The 21,872-nt window shown below is 43.2% G+C and overlaps 1 protein-coding gene across 7 annotated transcripts in view; it reads left to right on the plus strand.

Annotated features, from left to right (window-relative positions):
* Positions 1-21,872, plus strand: part of lrp4 (low density lipoprotein receptor-related protein 4) — a 472,786-nt gene that overhangs the window by 368,518 nt on the left and 82,396 nt on the right. For all 7 annotated transcript variants that reach the window (XM_068046457.1, XM_068046460.1, XM_068046459.1 and 4 more), the window contains exons 13-14: positions 6,786-6,942; positions 10,177-10,394. In XM_068046457.1, the coding sequence (XP_067902558.1) occupies positions 6,786-6,942; positions 10,177-10,394 (375 nt within the window). The remainder of the gene's footprint in view (positions 1-6,785; positions 6,943-10,176; positions 10,395-21,872) is intronic.

Below are 21,872 nucleotides of genomic sequence, written 5' to 3' on the forward strand. Positions count from 1 at the left end.
AGAATACAGCAGAATATAGATAGATTGGAGAGTTGGGCAGAGAAATGGCAGATGGAGTTCAATCAGGGCAAATGCGAGGTGATGCATTTTGGAAGATCCAATTCAAGAGTGAACTATACAGTAAATGGAAAAGTCCTGGGGAAAATTGATGTACAGAGAGATTTGGGTGTTCAGGTCCATTGTTCCCTGAAGGTGGCAACGCAGGTCAATAGAGTGGTCAAGAAGGCATACGGCATGCTTTCCTTCATCGGACGGGGTATTGAGTACAAGGGTTGGCAGGTCATGTTACAGTTGTATAAGACTTTGGTTCGGCCACATTTGGAATACTGCGTGCAGTTCTGTTTGCCACATTACCAAAAGGATGTAGATGCTTTGGAGAGGGTGCAGAGGCGGTTCACCAGGATGTTGCCTGGTATGGAGGGCGCTAGCTATGAAGAGAGGTTGAGCAGATTAGGATTATTTTCATTAGAAAGATGGAGGTTGAGGGGGGACCTGATTGAGGTGTACAAAATCATGAGAGGTATAGACAGGGTGGATAGCAAGAGGCTTTTTCCCAGAGTGGGGGATTCAATTACTAGGGGTCACGAGTTCAAAGTGAGAGGGGAAAAGTATCGGGGGGATATGCGTGGAAAGTTCTTTATGCAGAGGGTGGTGAGTGCCTGGAACACGTTGCCAGCGGAGGTGGTAGATGCGGGCAGGATAGCGTCTTTTAAGATGTATCTAGACAGATACATGAATGGGCAGGAAGCAAAGAGATACAGACCCTTAGAAAATAGGCGACATGTTTAGATAGAGGATCTAGATCGGCGCAGGCTTGGAGGGCCGAAGGGCCTGTTCCTGTGCTGTAATTTTCTTTGTTCTTTTTTGTTCTTTGTCAGCGCCAGTAAATGTGAATCCCAAGTCCAAGTAGGGAGGATTGGACTTCCTATTTTTGTTTTACCCAGCTCTATTTCGTCCTTCTACGGGATTAATATCTTCAACTTTTATCAAACATCAAACGTCACATTTGTGTTAGTTGTCTAGCCCACGGGATCTGGCGGGGGGAGTTTGGAACACTTTGAAATGGCAAATCAGTGCAGATATTAATTTAAGCAAAGGTGACCTGAATGATAATATTGTGAAAAGATACTGCTTACCTGGTGGATACTTGTAGCTGCCACCCACTTTCCAGCTTTACTGGTAAAGAAAGTCTGAATTTCTTTACATTTTGAAGAAACTGAGCAATTGGACGATCTCAGCACAGGATGTTTGAATTTCCACTGAATTCGAAAAGTGAAAGTTGAACCAGTCAGAGCTTTTATCTGGTGCATAGCAACCGATTACTGTGCACCAGACGCATCTCTGATTGGACCAACTTCTGCTTCTAGAAATCAACCAAAACTCCGCACTGTGCAGCCTTACGTGAGGCTGCATCTGTATACACTTTCTTTAAAGTAAAACTGATATTTGGTCAGTTTAAACCCATGGTGCTCCATTGGCAGCAGCCACCGCCTCCACGATGACGCTGCTCAGTTAAAGCGCTGTCGGCCTCTGATTGGCCAGCAGCTCTCAGAGGGTTAGAGTCCTTTGCCGAGGTCCTTGATCCTGTGGAAGGCCTGCCGCTGTCCAGTTAAGAGCCTAGTTAACACTAGATTTGGCAGGCCTCCCACAGATGAGGCGTCGCGGGGTTCTTTCCGTTGCTTTTTTCCAGACATGAAGATGACCTTCGCCAGGATAAAATCTCAGTCATAGAGTCATGTACAGCACAGAAGGAGGCCATTTAGGCCATCAAGTCTATGCCAGCTTTCCATACAGCAACCCAGTCAATCCTGCCCCTGGTCTATCCCCATAACCCTGCAGTTTTATTTGCTTCAAGTGCCCATCCAGTTTCTTTTTGAAATCATTGATGGTCTCTGCTTCCAAGACCCTTGTAAGCAGTGAGTTCCAGCTCATTACCACTCGCTGTGCAAAAAAGTTCTTCCTCACATCCCCTCGCATCTCTTGCCCAAAATCTTAAATCCGTGTCCCCTAGTCCTTGTAACATCAGCATATGGGAACTGTTTTCTCTGTCTACCTTATCTAAACCTGTCATAATTTGTACACCTCTATTAAATCTCCCTGCAATCCCCTTTGTTACAAGGAGAACAACTTCAGCTTCTCCAAGTTAACCTTGTCGCTAAAATCCCCCATCCCTGGAACCATTCTAGTAAATTTCCTCTGCACCCTCTCAAGGACTCTCGCATCCTTCCTAAAGAACTGGAAGCAATACTCTCGTTGTAGCCGAACCAGAGCTTTATAAAGGTTCAGCAAAACCTCCCTGCTTTTGTACTCAATATGCTTATTGATGAAGCCCAAGATCGCATTGGCTTTGCTGATCACTCTCTCAATATGTCCTGCAACCTTCAAAGATCAATGCACATGCACCCCCAGGTGCCTGTGTCCCTGCACACTCTTTAGAACTGTGCCATTTAGTCTATATTGCCTCTTCCTGTCCCTTCTGCCAAAATGCATCACCCCACGCTTCTCTGTATTAAATTCTGTTTTCCACTTGTCTACCCACTCTGCTAGCCTATCTATGTCCTGTTGCAGTCAATTTGTATCGTCCTCACTGTGTGCCACTTCTCCAAAATTTGGTATCATCAGCAAATTTTGAAATGTTACTCTGTATTCCAATATTCACATCATTTATGTATATCAAAAAAAGTGGTCCCAGCCCTGACCTTTAGGAACACCACTGTCCACGGTTATCCTGTCTGAACAACAACCACTTACCATGACTCGCTGTTTTCTGTCCTTAAGCCAATTTTTCATCTCAGCTGACACTGGGCTAGATTTTAAGAGCTTGCCGCTCATCTCATTGATCTCGGCAGGGAGCTCAAAAAAAGGCGACCTGCCCACGCACCCCCACCCCCCCAATCAATGTAGAGGGAGCGGGCTGTCCGTCCCCAGCAATGGCGTTAGCTGCCTGTGTGCAGGCGCTGACACCATTTTTAAAGGGCAGTCAGCCCTGCCAGCTTATTTAAATATTTTAAGACATATTCAGTAAAATAAATAAATACATTTCTTTTGCCCCTCTCCCACCCCCCCCCCCCCCCCCATAATACTTACTTTAACCTTTTGCCCTTTCCCTCCCCAAAACACTTAGCTTTAACATCTGACCTTTTCCCCCACAAACTGTGCAAAATTTAAAGTACAATCCTTCCCACCATCCCCTACACCCATGACATTTATTTGACCTCCCCGCCCTGATAAATGTACCTCTTCCCACCCCCCCCTCTCCCCACCAGTGTCACACCTCGTTTCCCCAGACGGGGATCCGAAGGCGCGGGAGAGCTGGCCGCCTCGCCAGAGATCGCAGCGGGTCCTCAAGGTCTCAGGTAAGTATATTTAAATTTAATAATTTTATTAATTTGGATATTTAAATTGTGGTCCCGTTACCCAGCGCATGGTCTTTTATAGACCTCCGAATAGTTCCAGAGATGTAGAGGAAAGGATAGCGAAGATGATTCTCGACAGGGGTGAGAGTAACAGGGTAGTTGTTATGGGGGACTTTAACTTTCCAAATATCGACTGGAAATACTATAGTTCGAGTACTTTAGATGGGTCAGTTTTTGTCCAGTGTGTGCAGGAGGGTTTTCTGACACAGTATGTAGACAGGCCAACCAGGGGCGATGCCACATTGGATTTGGTACTGGGAAATGAACCCGGCCAGGTGTTAGATTTAGATGTAGGTGAGCACTTTGGTGACAGTGATCACAATTCGGTTAGGTTTACCTTAGCGATGGGCAGGGACAGGTATATACCGCAGGGCAAGAATTATAACTGGGGGAAAGGAAATTATGATGCGATTAGGCAAGATTTAGGATGCATAGGATGGGGAAGGAAACTGCAGGGGATGGGAACAATCGAAATGTGGAGCTTATTCAAGGAGCAGCTACTGCGTGTCCTTGATAAGTATGTACCTGTGAGGCAGGGAGGAAGTTGTTGTGCGAGGGAGCCGTGGTTTACTAAAGAAGTTGAAGCGCTTGTCAAGAGGAAGAAGAAGGCTTATGTTAGGATGAGACGTGAAGGCTCAGTTAGGGCGCTTGAGAGCTACAAGCTAGCCAGGAAGGATCTAAAGGGAGAGCTAAGAAGAGCAAGGAGAGGACACGAGAAGTCATTGGTGGATCGGATCAGGGAAAACCCTAAGGCTTTCTATAGGTATATCAGGAATAAAAGAATGACTAGAGTTAGATTAGGGCCAATCAAGGATAGTGGTGGGAAGTTGTGTGTGGAATCAGAGGAGATAGGGGAAGTGTTAAATGAATATTTTGCGTCAGTATTTACAGTAGAGAAAGAAAATGTTGTTGAGAATACTGAGATTCAGGCTACAAGGCTAGATGGGATTGAGGTTCACAAGGAGGAGGTGTTAGCAATTTTGGAAAGTGTGAAAATAGATAAGTCCCCTGGGCCAGATGGGATTTATCCTAGGATTCTCTGGGAAGCTAGGGAGGAGATTGCAGAGCCTTTGTCCTTGATCTTTATGTCGTCATTGTCGACAGGAATAGTGCCGGAAGACTGGAGGATTGCAAATGTTGTCCCCTTGTTCAAGAAGGGGAGTAGAGACAGCCCTGGTAATTATAGACCTGTGAGCCTCACTTCGGTTGTGGGTAAAATGTTGGAAAAGGTTATAAGAGACAGGATTTATAATCATCTTGAAAAGAATAAGTACATTAGAGATAGTCAGCACGGTTTTGTGACGGGTAGGTCGTGCCTCACAAACCTTATTGAGTTTTTCGAGAAGGTGACCAAACAGGTGGATGAGGGTAAAGCAGTGGATGTGGTGTATATGGATTTCAGTAAGGCGTTTGATAAGGTTCCCCACGGTAGGCTATTGCAGAAAATACGGAAGTATGGGGTTGAAGGTGATTTAGAGCTTTGGATCAGAAATTGGCTAGCTGAAAGAAGACAGAGGGTGGGTGGTGGTTGATGGCAAATGTTCATCCTGGAGTTTAGTTACTAGTGGTGTACCGCAAGGATCTGTTTTGGGGCCATTGCTGTTTGTCATTTTTATAAATGACCTGGAAGAGGGTGTAGAAGGGTGGGTTAGTAAATTTGCAGATGACACTAAGGTCGGTGGAGTTGTGGATAGTGCCGAAGGATGTTGTAGGGTACAGAGAGACATAGATAGGCTGCAGAGCTGGGCTGAGAGATGGCAAATGGAGTTTAATGCGGAAAAGTGTGAGGTGATTCACTTTGGAAGGAGTAACAGGAATGCAGAGTACTGGGCTAATGGGAAGATTCTTGTTAGTGTAGATGAGCAGAGAGATCTTGGTGTCCAGGTGCATAAATCCCTGAAGGTTGCTAACCAGGTTAATAGGGCTGTCAAGAAGGCATATGGTGTGTTAGCTTTTATTAGTAGGGGGGTCGAGTTTCGGAGCCACGAGGTCATGCTGCAGCTGTACAAGACTCTGGTGAGACCGCACCTGGAGTATTGCGTGCAGTTCTGGTCACCGCATTATAGAAAGGATGTGGAAGCTATGGAAAGGGTGCAGAGGAGATTTACTAGGATGTTGCCTGGTATGGAGGGAAGGTCTTACGAGGAAAGGCTGAGGGACTTGAGGTTGTTTTCGTTGGAGAGAAGGAGGAGGAGAGGTGACTTAATAGAGACATATAAGATAATCAGAGGGTTAGATAGGGTGGATAGTGAGCGTCTTTTTCCTCGGATGGTGATGGCAAACACGAGGGGACATAGCTTCAAGTTGAGGGGTGATAGATATAGGACAGATGTCAGAGGTAGTTTCTTTACTCAGAGAGTAGTAAGGGCGTGGAATGCCCTGCCTGCAGCAGTAGTAGATTCGCCAACTTTAAGGGCATTTAAGTGGACATTGGATAGACACATGGATGAAAATGGAATAGTGTAGGTCAGATGGTTTCACAGCTCGGCGCAACATCGAGGGCCGAAGGGCCTGTACTGCGCTGTAATATTCTAATTCTAATTCTAATGGTGGGGGGTGGTGGTGGGGGATGGTGTGGGGGGTTGCCGCTGCCGGGAGGATCGGGCCGGGCCCTCATGGAGTCAAGATCTGTGGCTGACCTCATCTGGAGCCATCTTCAGGCCCCTCCCCCCACCCCGCCACAGAACCCGACGGCTGGGGGACAGCAGAATCCAGCCCATTACCTCTACCATCTCCACTTTTACTGACATTTTGTCAGCATCTTCTTACTTAATAAACATGTATTGCCTATTAATGTGTAAACTGAGTTTTTAAGGTTTTATTTTCACTTGGGAGTCTATGACATTTGCTGTGGTAGAAACCTGATTAAAATCAGTTGAAATCATTGGCCTACGTGAGCCAGGAGGAAGGGCGTTGCTTACTTAAAACATGTCATTTTTTAATTTCTAAATATGCCTGCAAACTTTAAGCTTTATTTTCATTTGGTTGATATTTCTGACTAACTTATTAAATACATTTGTAGACAATTTTGAACTCTGTTGTTTATGATCTATATCCAGTATTTTTGGAGATTAAAATGTTTATTTTCAGTAGAGTCTGGTAAGGAAACGATAGCAAGCTAATTATAAAATGGTTGAGACTGCACAGAGGAAGGAAGGAAGGTTTTATATTCTGTCAATGATTTTCTTCTGTTTTCTATAGCACTGTGAGTCACTCAGATGTCAATCAGGGAATTGCTCCTGCCATATCTCATGCATCTGATTGTTGCTACGAAGTGGTTTAGGTACTGTTTTGTGATTCTTGATCAACAGAGATAGGAAGAAGCCAACAACAACTGTATAATGTCTCCAAAAAATTAATCTTTGTCAGGTGGGCTGGCCATTGATTGGATCCACAACAAATTGTACTGGACGGACTCTGGGACATCACGTATCGAGGTCGCAAATCTTGATGGAATACAGAGAAAAGTACTTTTATGGCAGAATCTAGAGAAACCGCGAGCCATTGCACTACATCCAATAGAGGGGTAAGACAGGCCACAGACTTTGATCCTGTGTGAATCTATTTCAGTTGCCTATAGCATTAACACCAAATGCCATCTGTTTCAGCTCAGGAGTAATACATTTCAAGTAAAATTATGATCTTTGCTCTTAAACATCACTGCATTTAGTAACAGATTCTAACCTCAAACTCAACTATAATTTGTAGCGATTTTAATGACTCAGACATTTTTTTAACATGACACAATCCCAAAGGTCATTTTGACACGGTACACCCTGCCACTGGGGGCCTACAAAAGGCTTTACTTCATGCACAGCAAATTAAAGTCACTCTTTGATGTTATATTAGTTACGGTGTCCCAAGGTCCCAGCCAAATCCACAAATGTATCTTAGTGATGGACATTGCTTATGCTCACATACTGAATGTATTTGGCTTGGAATGGATTCTCAAGTGGTCTTTTTTTAAATTGTTTTAATTTGTTCTCCCAACTTTGCAGTTTTTGATATTGTTGTCCTACTGTTGCTGTTTCAGCTGTTCCTTTTATTGACTATGTAATGTGGTCTTTTCTATTTTTAAAGAGCTCCAGCAGTACTGACATTGTAGTTTGTTTCTCTGGTATTGGTTTTGTAACCTGCCTGCCCCACTTTATGGTCATTATTCTGATGCCCTGGTTTTCATTAATTCCAGTTCAGCTTTTGATTAAGTGTCCCACTTGTTCAGATCTATCAGTTCACGAACCTTCAAGGTTGTCACACTTTCATGGCCTGGCCAATGGATTCCACTTTCTCGAATTTTCCATTCTGCACAAAATACCGATCTAGGTGTTGAAATTATGCTGTCAGATACTAGTACATGACCATCCAGCTGTTCATCTGAAATAATTCTAATCTATTTTAATTCATTATTATTTAAAATGAATGTACTAACACATCTGCTATAATGCCGCTGCTAAAATAACAGAGCAATTTCAGATGAATTTTTTAAGCATTAGTAAGCTAATATGCCACTGTGTAATTTCAGAGGCAAGACAATAGTCAACATTTATAAGTATTCATAAGTCCGAGTTCAGAATAATCTGCAAATCGGCACAAATGTGATTGCTTTCAGCTAATGTCCTTTAGGGAAGGAAATCTGCCGTCCTCACCTGGTCTGGCCTACATGTGACTCCAGAACCACAGCAATGTAGTTGACTCTTGAAATGGCCTCTGAAATGGCCTCGCAAGCCACTCAGTTCAAGGGCAATTAGGGATGGGCAATAAATGTTGGCCTCGCCAGTGACGCCCACATCGCCCAAACAAATTTTTAAAAAGCTAAACAGGAGCATCTAAACAGCACAGGGAATTGAAATTGATTTTCAATTGTACAAGAACACAACAAGAATTGTTTTATTTAATATTGCAGCTTTTTTAAATTCAGTCGTGGGATGTGAGCTGCAAACTGCAATGAATCACTTCTAGAATGTTACACTTGTAAGTTGCAATGTGTTGTGCAAACTAAACTGAGAAAATTCTGTAATTCATACAAATGTGATAACAATGCTGTGCCGAACAAGTTCGGAACCAGTAACTTCCGGAGATTTGAAATTTGGTATTGTAAAATCTGTTAAAGTTTAGAATGACTGTCAATGGCTTGCTGTCAAATGATGATTTCATCAATTAAATATCACATGATTATTTCAGGATGTCGTTGTAAACATTTATCGCATTGATTTTTCATGTTCTTCTGCTCCCCACTTCCTCCCCCATCATGTCCACACCCATCCCAAAATTGAAACTTTTGAATGGTATAATACTTGTAGAAACCAATGAATTAATGGTGTTAACCTAATGTCTAATTTGCAGCTCCATTGAGGTCAGTGGCCTGTCTAGAGTAGGAAATGGTAAAGTATTAGGTGGGGTAAGAGGAGGAGGGAATGCAATAAACTCTAAATTAGGTTTACTGTGCATGTATATGAATGCGCCAAGTGTAGTAAATAAGGTTGGTGAGCTGCAGGCGCAGATAGCCACATGGAAATATGATGTTGTGGCGATAATGAAGACCTGGCTCAAAAAAGGGCAGGACTGGGTACTAAATAATCCTGGATGCAAGCTGTTCAGGAAAGATAGGGAAGGAAGGAAAGGAGGAGGGGTAGCTGTACTGATAAAGGAGAACGTTCCAGTGCTGGTGAGAGAGGTTGTCCTAGAGAGGACAAGGTCAGTATCTATTTGGTTGGAACTAAGAAACAATGGAGGTACCATTACATTTTACGGGATATTCAATAGGCCACCAAGTAATGGGAAAGTACAAAGGAACAAATTTGCAAGGAAATTACAGGGAGGTGCAAGAATTATAGAATAGTGATAATGGGCGACTTCAATTATCCTAATACAGACTGGAATAGTAAAGGGCAGAGAGGAGAAAGAGTTTCTGGAGTGTGTTCAGGAGAATTGTCTATGTCAGTGTCTTTCTAGTCAACGAGGAAGGAGGCATTGCTGGATCTGGTTCTGGGGAATGAGGTGGGACAAGTGAATCATGTGTCAGTAGAGTAACATTTAGGGGACAGTGGCTGTAGCATCATAAGGTTTAGGTTAGCTAAGGAAAAGGACAAAGAGCAATCCAGAGTAAAGAGAATTAATTGAGGGAGGGCCAACTTCAATGGAGTGAGGCCGGATCTGACCCAAGTAAATTGAAGTCAAAGATTGGCAGGCAAAACTGTAACTGAACGATGGCTGCCTTTAAAGAGGAGATAGTTCAGATGAGGAAGAAACTTTTTACGTAGTGATTGGCTAGGATCTGGAATGCACTGCCTGAGAGTGTGGTGGAGGCAGATTCAATCGAGGCCTTCAAAAGAGAATTGGACAATTATCTGAAGCAAAAAAAATTGCTGAGCTACGGAAAAAAGGTGGGGGAGTGGGACTAGGTCAGTTGCTCTTGCAGAGAGCTGGCATGGACACAACAGGACAAATGGCCTCCTTCTGTGCTGTAACCATTCTTATGATTTATGATCGAGTATGGTGTAAATCAGGCATCTGACCAAATGTGCCCCATTTTCGCTGGGTGCGTTAGGTTAAAATCAGGACTTAACTACTTGTTTCAAAAATGCTCATCTACTATTAATTAATCACCTCAATTATTTCAGTTCTCATTTAGTTTTCTAGATTTAAGTTTAATTATTACAGAATTATGCTAGTTTTATTCCTGAATAAAAGCTGCTTTCATTCAGCCTCAAATAGTCCATTTTTCATTGTATTCTATTGGTTTATCTGATGCATTTTACAGAACCATCTATTGGACGGACTGGGGTAACACTCCTCGGATAGAATATGCAGACATGGATGGATCTAACCGCAAAATCATTGCAGATACCCATCTCTTCTGGCCCAATGGGCTCACCATTGATTATGCAGGACAAAAGATGTACTGGGTAGATGCCAAGCATCACGTGATCGAACGTGCAGACCTTGATGGTCAGAACAGAAAAGCAGTGATCAGCCAAGGTATGCACATTACTGTTTAGCTATTGGAAAAATGATTTATTATGTAGCATAAAGGTAAGTTGATTTGGCAGGTGTTGGGGTTTGTTATATTCTAACATACTGTGGGGCATGTTTTCCTTTGTGAATAAAGTTAAAGGAAAATTATTTTACTAAACTATAATTATGTGCTACAAAAACAAGAAATGCTGTATTCACTCAGCAGGTCTGGCAGCATCTGTGGAAAAAGATGTGGATAATTATGTGCTGATAGGCTAAAAATAAATTATTTTATTTTATACTCCAAACAAAATATTCCTCTATATTTTGCACTGTCTTACTGTGAAGCAGAATTGCCATTGTCCTATCACATTGAGGAGTGCACTGATAGTTAACATCACTGTAAAAAAATACACGTTGACTTGAAAAATCAGCACAACTTCCAGACACATTGAACACCAGCAGATTATTAAAGAGTACAGTTGAAAATTGCATAGGCCCAAAGTCTGTCACATGCTTTTTTGGAGAGGCTTGGTACATAGGATATCTTGGGAAAAAGTGAGCAGTGGAATATAGGAAATAAACTATAATACTGTTGCAGGCACTTTCATGCATGTGGATGATGAGAGGGAAGAGGAAGCAGCAAAAGAAGTAAGCCCAGCTCAACATCTTGCAACAAGAGATATGAGGAATCAACTCCCTGCTCAGTGAATTTGGTGCTCCCTGGCTCTCTGCTTAGCAGGTCATGATATTTCCTTCACCACTCCCTTAGTGTTAGGTTTTGGGCCAGATGAATCTTTCCCAATCCTATAATTTCCCACACTTCCAAGTACATCTGGAGTATTTTAGATGATTATTGGCCTTTTTACAGAGTTTTTATTTGCATACTGTTCAGCCTTAGAGTGGAGTATTCCTTTAGGAAGTGCATGGAGCCATATATGCTCTTCTTGGCTGTTTCCATAGCCATATAATGTGCACATATGTACATGGAAAAATCCTCTAGAGACGTTCTCTTTTCACCGAAGGTTACCTTTAACCTGCCTTCTTGACAACAGCATTGAGCTCTTCTCTACTTTCCTTGCCTGTGGTTCTTTTTGTTTTTATGAGGTTGTTATCTCCGAGTTCACATGTGTCCTGTAAACAAGTCACTGGTGATTGTGTTATGTTTTACTGTGGTATTGATTTGGGTTTCTTCGGAGATGAATTTTAAGTTATTTGCAGGTGGTTTGCTGTTGAAAGCTATGACTATGGGCACAAATGTTATGAAATATCACACACCAGCTGGGCGAGGTGAAATTTGAACGTAGTTATTACTGCTCTCATAGATGATCTATGTGTGACACACACTTGGATTTGGTACTTATACACGCAGCCACTTTTACTTGCTTTACCATTAACCTGCTTTTCGGATACTTATCCCAAATTTGCTTTATTGGGTTAGAATCACTAAAATAGGGTAGCTAATAATTATTTAACAGAGTGATGAGTTAACCCTTTGTGTACTGAACTGCTTTTGTAGCTTTTAAAATCTGAATGTTTTCCATAGAATTTGGATATAGTATATTTCTAAAGCTGATTGTTATCCAGCAGAATCAGAGGAATATGTTGTAGTACACAAAATGTCTTTAATTTTAGTATTGATTGATGAAGACTTGGTAATCCATGTCGAAATGGAATTTTGTTGCTGTGTCCAATATGCTGAATCAAAATGATGGTCATTGGAAAATAATTGCCATAGAATTGTTCTTATGAGATGAACATTTTTAAGACCAAATCATTCCAAAAATAATTTGGTCAGTCTTTGAGGTGCCTGCTGCACTATTTTGATTGGTTATAATCGTAGAAATTACAGCACAAAAGGAGGTCATTTGGCCAATTGTGCCTGACTCCTGGTAACCGTTCAACTGAAGCTATCTGCTCCAATCCCAGTTCCCTACCCTTCCATCATACTCTTTTATCATTCCTTTTCAAGTATTTAGTCAGTCAATTAGAAATGGTATCATGGACTCAGCAGCCACTTTGCTAAAAACCTTATCATGTGACACAAGTCCTCCTAACACTCCCTTCATTCCTGTCATAATAATTGATACAATGCCTTCTTGTTACCAATTTGACAACCACTATTTACCCTCTCAAAACCTTTCATAATTTTGAAACCCTCCATTCGATCTCCTTAACTTTCTGTGCTCATGGGAAAACTCATTTTCAAGCTCATCTTTGTAGCTATAATAAAATATTCCTGATATAATTCCAGAGAATCTTCACTGTACCCATATAAATACTTTGGCTATAAGAGCAGGTCAGAGGCCAGGAATCCTGTGGCAAGTAACTCACTTCCTGACTTCCTATAGCCTGTCCACCATCTACAAGGCACAAGTCAGGAGTGTGATACTCTCCACTAGCCTGGATGGGTGCTTCTCCAACAACACTCAAGAACACTTTAGGGCGGCGCAGTGGTTAGCACCGCAGCCTCACAGCTCCAGCGACCCGGGTTCAATTCTGGGTACTGCCTGTGTGGAGTTTGCAAGTTCTCCCTGTGTCTGCGTGGGTTTTCGCCGGGTACTCCGGATTCCTCCCACCACCAAAAGACTTGCAGGTTGATAGGTAAATTGGCCATTATAAATTGCCCCTAGTGTAGGTAGGTGGTAGGAGAATATAGGGACAGGTGGGGATGTGGTAGGAATATGGGATTAGTGTAGGATTAGTATAAATGGGTGGTTGATGGTCGGCACAGACTCGGTGGGCCGAAGGGCCTGTTTCAGTGCTGTATCGCTAAATAGAAATAAAAAAATAAAATAGAAAGAAGCTTGACACCATCCAGGACAAAGCAGCCCGCGTGATTGGCACCCCATCCACAAACACTCACTCCTTCCACCATCGACGCACAGTGGCAGCAGTGTGTACCATCTACAAGATGCACTGCAGCAACGCACCAAGGCTTATTCGACAGCACCTTCCAAACCCACGACCTTTACCACCTAGAAGGACAAGGAAAGCAGAAGCATGGGAATGCCACCACCTGCAAGTTCCCCTCCAAGCCACACACCATCCTGACTTGGAACTATATCGCCGTTCCTTCACTGTCGCTGGGTCAAAATCCTGGAACTCCCTTCCTAACAGCACTGTGGGTGTATCTACCCCACATGACTGCAGCGGTTCAAGAAGGCAGCTCACCACCACCTTCTCAAGGGCAATTAGGGATGGACAATAAATGCTGACCTGGCCAGTGACACTCACATCCTTTTAAATTTAAAATTAAAAAAAAAAATTTTTTTGTAAACCCTTTACATGGTTCAGATATGTGTTCTATAATGAACTAAATGCAGTATTCCAAATTTAGCTTCATCAAGGTCTAAAAATTAAGAATTACTACTTTTGGTTTTGTATTTAGTTCGTATAAGTCAAAACTGAATCTTAAGGCCCATTTTTACAGCCATTTTTCTGCCCCCCCTCCTGCTGTTAAAGCTCAATATATCTGAACTCTTAGATTTCTCTGTTGCTCCACTCTGTTGTTTCACTTTTCCTCAATGTCTACTATTGCATATTTTTTAACTGTCTGACACTGACTTGCTCTCTTCTCTAACCTGTGTGTGATCTCCTGCAGATTCTTGCATTCTTCCTCAATGTTTACCATGCCCCTCTATTTTGGTATGATCAGCATATCGGTCACCTTCTGTTATTGTCCAAATGATTAATATGAATAGAAAATGAGGGATTCCAGCACAGGTCCTTGGGACATACCACTAACAGCAATCATTAATCATTCCTTATTTTCAGGGCTCATGAGTTTGTAGTAAATATCAGTAATTAGTTAAGATCAAATAGTCATGTATTAAAGATCATCAAGCTAAGTGGAATATCAGTCTTGTTGGTGTGTGCTTTTGACCATAGGAAGAACACAGGAAAAGTATAGCGTGGGAAAAGCTATTTGGTTCAAATATCTGCTTTTTCTACATTCTGAATATTGATACCCAGCACTAATTTCTGAGGCTTCTGAAATTTCTTGGGGTTCCACGAGGTCACTTGCAGTTTCTGGACCAGAACCTTGATCTGCTCCTTACAAGACAAATGGCAGCCAGGAGCCAGTGAGTTCTCACTCGTTAGGCCTTTGTGTGGATGACGATATGCCAATTGAGATGAGGCATACCAGCCTCCACAAAGGCAGATGTGGGCCCCATCAGTGGGGTCCAGGCCAATAAGGAGCTTGACTCATGAAGGATAGAATTTAAAAAAATAATTGGACAGAATCATGACCAAGGTTGAATGAAATCCCGCCCCCCCCCCCACCACCCAAGGGTGTTGGAGATGGCCCTAAAGTGATGCCTGCACCTGTCTATCACATGTAAATGTGGTGCCCTTCCACTGGCCCTGCAAATCCAATTGGGCACAATACAATCCCCATGTGACCTGAGGAATTTCTGACACAGTTAAGAAGGTCATTTTTATGATGCATCTGTCATTGTTATTGTTAGCTCCAACTGCTGTTATGCTACTTAATGCATAAAAACCTATTTATAACTACACCCAAGCTGCATCTGAATGTTCATCATTTCTACCGTGTTAATTCATTTCACTTCAGAGCGACTCCTTCCCTCCAATAAGCTCATCAATCTGACTGTTTCAAAACAAGTATTTATAAAATAAATAGAAATGAAATAAACAAAAAAATACTGAGATTGTCCTTAATTCTTGTAAACCATTTAACTTTTGGAGGAATGCGCCAGGATCGAGAATCAAAATGGCATTATCCTCAACCATCTATCAGAAACCTAATAGTTGTTTTTCTATCAATAAAATTTGAAGTCACCATAGTGTCTCTTCCCCAATCAGACCTCAATTTTCTTGACATTTTCCAGGCTAATGGTAGGAATGTAATAGCTCATTCACTGAGACTTTGTCTGCAAGTGCCCATCTGCTTAATGAAAGTGGTGAGTGAGCTGTGAGCTGAGACTATGAAGCAAAATGTCGCATTTCAGAACCTAGCTTCAGGAATAACGAGAGGCTGCTAGCCTTGTTTGTGAGGCCAGTAGTACATAGTGAGTTCAAAAAAATCCTTCCTACATAATCACTGTTTCTATAAGTTCAGAACAGCTGTATTTTTCAAATGTCTAATTGAGATTACAGTAATAGCATCAATACGTGATCTGTTGGTTATTGGCAGTGCAATAGAAACTAGGCCATATTGCACCTGCATTATTGAAAGAGTTAAATATTTTACTGCAAGGATTTCTATTATTGTTGTACTGTATGAAATATGACCTTTGCTGTGTAACTTGCATATGTATTTGTGCAGTGCATAATACAAATGTCAGATGACTGTGAAATGTTACAATTTTGCGACTTATCAATTACTGGTCAACAAATTTATTGTCTTTTTATTATTACCTCTTCCATCTTATCAGAATTCTAACATTTTTGTCATTATATAATTCAAATGAGGTAATGTTCTAAAAATGTGACATATATATTCTGTGTGACGTGCAGATTATTTTAAGCAGGTTATCACAAGATATTTTTTAAGGAAACCTGAGGTTTGTTTAGTTAATCCACCAGAAAAAATACAATTAAAGGAGGGTGATGTAGCTATGTAGGTTTGTACATTGGATGGAAAGTACTGACTTTTTTTTTGTGCTATTAGCGGTGAAATGTTTATGTACTGATTTTTGTTGTGGGTATTCTGGTATTCTTTCTTTCTTTCTTTCTTTTGGGCCTCCTTAGGAGGGGTGGAGTTTATGTATTTAATGCACTTTTCCTCTGGTGCTGAAGAAAGTTCCAAGTCTTAAGGGATAATTTTCCTATGCAATTTTTAAAAATGCTGTACTTTCTGTAGTGATTTAAGGATGCTAATTTTGTTCCCTCCTCTAATTTTAGGGGGGGAATGCTAACCCAAAAAATGAGCGGGTTTGGATCGGATGGGGGTTTGAAATCCTAAAATTCATATTCTGGCCCAAACCCGCCTCCAACACGCCCACTTCCAGTTTTAATTGAGGTTGGAAGGTGGGCGTATGACTAACCCACTTTAGGGAGGCAAGTGGATACTTTAAATATGATAACAAGGCTGTGAGGCTCATTGTCATTCAGCTTTTTGAATTTAACTGTTGTCGACCAGCTTTCCCAAATCTCAGGAAATCGGTCAGCTACGTCCAGGTAAGGACTTGGCAGATCTAGGAGGTGAGTGTCTTTACACCTCCTTCCTGGATCCAGCGTGCCTACCTGAGGGACATCCACAATTGGGCACCCCCCGCCTCCCCACCATCTTCCCCACAAGGCCTCCAATCCCTCCACAAAGGCCTCTGATTTCCTCTTCCCCCTCCCCCCCCAGCAGGGGTTCCCCACAACTTTCTGACCCGCCCGTGCCCAGCGAGCCAGGTAAGTAAAAAATGCAGGCCTTTTGTCCGAAATTAGAACAAAATGTAAAGTGAGCTGCAGTCACTAGCCGATATCACTCTTGCTTTGAAATTGAGCTCTTTGACTATTGGCATATGAAATTAATTTCTCTATTTTGTGGGAAAGTTCGCCCTTTAAAATAGATGCATTTATGTCTCAATTTTTTAAAATCTTGGGATGTGTGCGTCATTGGCAAGGCCAGCATTTAATACCCATCCCTAATTATTGTGAGAAGATGGTGATGGGCTGTGGAGCAAATTGCGACAACCGAGCGGCTTTCTGGGCCTCTGCTGTGGGCACTTAGGAGTCAACCGCCTTGTTGTTGGACTGGGGTCGTCTATGGGCCAAGACTGGGTATGGGCTGCAGGTTCCCTTCCCTAAATGGCATTCACACCATACAAGTGCCAGGCAATGACTATCTCCAACTATCTCTAACCATATTCCCTTGATGTTCAACGGCATTATCATTGCTGAATCCCCCACTGTCAACATCCTGGGGGCCACCATTGACCAGAAACTTAACTGCACCAGCCATATAAATACTGTGGCTACAAGCACAGTTCAGAGGCTGGGAATTCTGTAGCAAGTAACTCATCTCCTGACTCCCCAAAGCCTGTCCACTATCTACACAAGTCAGGAATACTCTCCACTTGCTTGGATGAGTGCAGCTCGAACAACACTCAAGAGGCTGGACAATATCCAGGACAAAGCAGCCTGCTTGCTCGGAGCCAATCCACCACCTTTTAGCATTCACTCCCTCCAGCACTGGCGCACAGTGGCAGCAGGTTGTATCATTTACAAGATGCACTGCAGCAACTTGCCAAGGCTGTTTTGACCTCACCTTCCAAACCTGCAACCTCTACTGCCTGGAAGGACAAGGGCAGCAGATGCATGGGAACACCACCATCTGCAAGTTACCCTCCAAGCCACACACCATCCTGATTTGGAACTATATCGCCGTTCCTTCACTGTCGCTGGGTCAAAATCCTGGAACTCCCTTCCTAACAGCATTGTGAATGTACCTACACCACATGGACTGCAGCGATTCAAGAAGGCAGCTCACCACAATCTTCTCAAGGGCAACTAGGGATGGGCAATAAATGCTGGTTTTGCCAGCAATGCTCGAAAAAGTTAGAACAATCTGATAGCTTGCTGGTCACCTTTACAGATATCAGCTTCTTATTTCCAGACTGAAATAGCTGGAACAGGAATTTTGTACAAATTCATTTTGAGTTTGCTTTCTAAATATCACCATCCAGAGATTCAAATCTCTAGTCTCTGCCAATAACGTTTGAAATATAGCTGGTACTATAACAGTTTGTTGGTTAAGAACAAAGAAAATTACAGCACAGGAACAGTGTAGGGGCGGCACAGTGGCGCAGTGGTTAGCACCGCAGCCTCACAGCTCCAGGGACCCGGGTTCGATTCTGGGTACTGCCTGTGCGGAGTTTGCAAGTTCTCCCTGTGTCTGCGTGGGTTTCCTCCGGGTGCTCCGGTTTCCTCCCACATGCCAAAGACTTGCAGGTTGATAGGTTAATTGGCCATTATAAATTGCCCCTAGTATAGGTAGGTGGTAGGGAAATATATAGGGACAGGTGGGGATGTGATAGGAATATGGGATTAGTGTAGGATTAGTATAAATGGATGGTTGATGTTCGGCACAGACTCGGTGGGCCAAAGGGCCTGTTTCAGTGCTGTATCTCTAAACTAAACTAAAAGGAACAGGCCCTTCGGCCCTCCAAGCCTGCGCCGATCCAGATCCTCTATCTAAACCTGTCGCCTATTTTCTCAGGGTCTGTATCTCTTTGCTTCCTGCCCATTCATGTATCTGTCTAGATACATCTTAAAAGACGCTATAGTGCCCGCGTCTACCAGCTCTGCTGGCAACGCATTCCAGGCATCCACCACCCTCTGCGTAAAGAACTTTCCACGCATATTCAGAGAGTTGTTAAGGTGAGTAGCAATGATGTATTTAGGGGGAAGCTCGATAAATACATGAGGGAGAAAGGAATAGAAGGATATGTTGATTGGGTGAGATGAAATATGGATGGAAGAGGCTCATGTGTAACATAAACAAATTGGGCGAAATAGCCTGTTATCTGCTGTAAATTTCTATGTATTTCACTTCTGCATGCTTTCTTTTACTGCTTGACTACTCGGTGCTGCATGCATCTATCTCATACTTCTTGATGAGCAGCAACTTCTTGGTTTTACGATGTTTCCAGACTTGGAGAAACACAGTTTTTCCAGTTATATCATGCCTCACTACTCAGAAACCTAGGGCTGAATTTAATGCTGGTGGCGGTGGCCCCAACAGTGCGCCAGAAAGCCAGGGGCAACCCTGCTGTGGCCATTTCCAGGGTCTCCGACGAGATCCTGTGCCCATCAGGCAAATAACAGCTTGCCATTGGGGCAGCAGTCCCTTTTAAGGGCGAAGATCCCGCCTCCAAGAGCTGCCAGCCTGTCAGAGGGCTGGCAGCTCTTCAGTCCCAGCAGAGCCTCTGGGAGCGGTGACCACTGCTGGGACTACACGAGCCAGGACCAGCAAGATGCAGCAGGCCCCAAAACCCAGCTGTGTGTGGTTAAGCTCGTTGGAGGCAATTAGGCAGGCTTTGGTGAGGGAGGATGGGGGGCTTGTTGGTGAGGACAGGGAGGGGTGTTTCAGCAGCGATGGCTCTTGTCACTGGTGGAGGCCTCTGTGGGTGACAGGTGCCTGAACAGGAGGGCCCTCCTCCTCCAGGCCCACATGGAGGCCACCAGCTTTTTCTGGGTAGTCTCCTCAAGTGGCAGAGGGACCCCCCCCACCCCAGTGGTGGTAAAAAAAGGCCCTTAAGAGGCCTTTAATTGGCCACTTAAGGGCCTCAATTGGCTTTCGCCAGGAAGGTTGTCCTTGTTCTTCCCCATCCCTGATTGAATTGGACTGAGTCAGGAAGGTGACAGGCACTCCGCACCCCCCTACCCCGCCTACCTTCCCGACTCTATGCACCCCCCCCCCCCCCCCACTATTCTCTCCCAATTTTATGTTCCCGCCCCGCTCGAAAATAATGGCGGCCCACATGTGCGAGCCACGCACCGCCACATCACGGTGGCTCATTATAATATGCCAGTCGGGCTGTGCCCACCCCCCCTGCCCCCCCAATCATGTGGCGGGAAGGGGCTTTGCGATGCCGGCAACGGCGTCAGCTGGCTCTGCGCAAGCACTGGCGCCATTTTTAAAAGGCTGCCAGACCTGCTGCAAAATTTGCATATTTAAACCCGTAATCCCCCAATACACCCCAATTAAAATGTTGCCCTTCTCCCCCCCTCAAAAGCACTTACATTGCACAGTTTCCCTCTTCCCCCCCACCTCAAAATACTTAAACTGCTGAGTTGACCTCTCCCCAACCCCAACTGCACAAAGTGCAGAGGTCTCTCCTTGTCCCCACCAACACTAGAAATGCGGATTTGTTCCCCCCCCCCCCCCCCACCACAACTGCACTAAAAAACCTAAGATCCCCCCTTCCTCACCTCGATGGTGCTAGCTTTCCTTGGACAGGAAAGTGAAGGCACATGAGTGCCGGCCACCACGCGGAAGATCGTGACAGCCGGCAAGCTCGCTGTGAAAGGTATGTAAATGTATGCATTTCCTTTATTTAAATATTTAAAGTTGGGCCCCATCGTCAAGTGGCGGGGGCCCGCCACGGAGCCTTACCTCCGCTGGGAAGATCAGGCCTGTCAATCCGGCGCCAGGTGCATGGCGGGTCGCTGCGGCTGCGATCTTCCGGCCCCTCCCGTCACAGAGCCCGATGTCGGGAACTCAACGAAATCCAGCCTCTAGTGTGCAGTGCAGCTTCAAATGTTGCAGTTTAATTGAATAATTAATTTTAAGGATTACTGATTTTGCTTAAGTAGATCACTTCTCATTAATACTCAATTCCCAATGCAATCTAACAATGTTGTCTTGAGTGACCCTGATATAGGTCTCATGCCCCTTCTGTATTAATATTTGTATTATTCAATCATTTGCAACTGACTAATAGCCATTCTCCAGTTTTTGCAGATTATTTTATCCATCAGCATTTTTGCACTGCAATAAAATACAATGTCAAGCTGATCATAAAAGCTAAATGATTCAGAAGACCAATGAGACTATATTCTGTGGTTTTAGGCATTTTGAGCATTCAGTTATACTGTATATTCTGGATTGAATCTGTTCCAGTCAGATCTTGTTAATTCAACATTTCTAAAACAACCACCACGATATGCAAAATGAAGCTGCCCAGAATTGAGGATAAGCTCATGTGGGATCTGAAACAAATTATGTTTGTTCAATTTAGATGAAGTCGCAAATCTGAATTTTGGATCCTTCACATGTAAAGTAGAAAATATGTCAGCTTTTTGCAGATTGAGGGAACTCTTTACCTTCTTTGGCAGGCTGTAATAGAATGAGAATTAGGAATTTGATGCTTTTAAACAAAATTATTTTAAAACTGGTTTAGCATTGTTTCCAAATAATTTCAGTGGATATGTATCTACCCAACCAGTTGCCCTGGAAATTTAATGTGCATTCAGTTTTCCTTGTGGATCATAGTGATTATATTCAGCGTTTTCTATAGCAGTTTAAAAAGACTGTCTCTCAGGAGAACATATACTGGAAATTCATACGATTGAAACTTGAATCCAAAGGTCTACATTAATCTAAAAGCTCACCTTCAATTGCTTTTGACCTAAAGAATAACAAGCAGATTAATCCAGACACCCACAATCTGTTCATGGAGATTTTTATTTTCGAGCATTTGAGCCTTATACCATTATGTGAGGAATTTTAAAATGTTACACAATAGAAATTGATCCTAGTCATTACCACCAGCTGAACATCGACATGCAGATAGTTTTACAATATTTCATTCTAAAATTTGATGCAGATTCTGAGGTTCTTTGTGTTAATGGGTTAACAGTACCTTTCAGCATGTGTATGCTACTCTTTGTAGTGCTTACTTGGATGTTTCCCAGATCATGTTTGATGTGGAAACATGCAAAATGGTCAATGAAGTAAAGGACCATGACTGCTCTCATTTATCTTCCTTTGTTGGAGAAAATACACACCTGCACCAGTTGTTATCTGCCATCTTTTTT

Source organism: Heterodontus francisci, chromosome 14 (genome assembly GCF_036365525.1).
Source record: "Heterodontus francisci isolate sHetFra1 chromosome 14, sHetFra1.hap1, whole genome shotgun sequence".
NCBI classification, from domain to species: Eukaryota; Metazoa; Chordata; class Chondrichthyes; order Heterodontiformes; family Heterodontidae; genus Heterodontus; species Heterodontus francisci.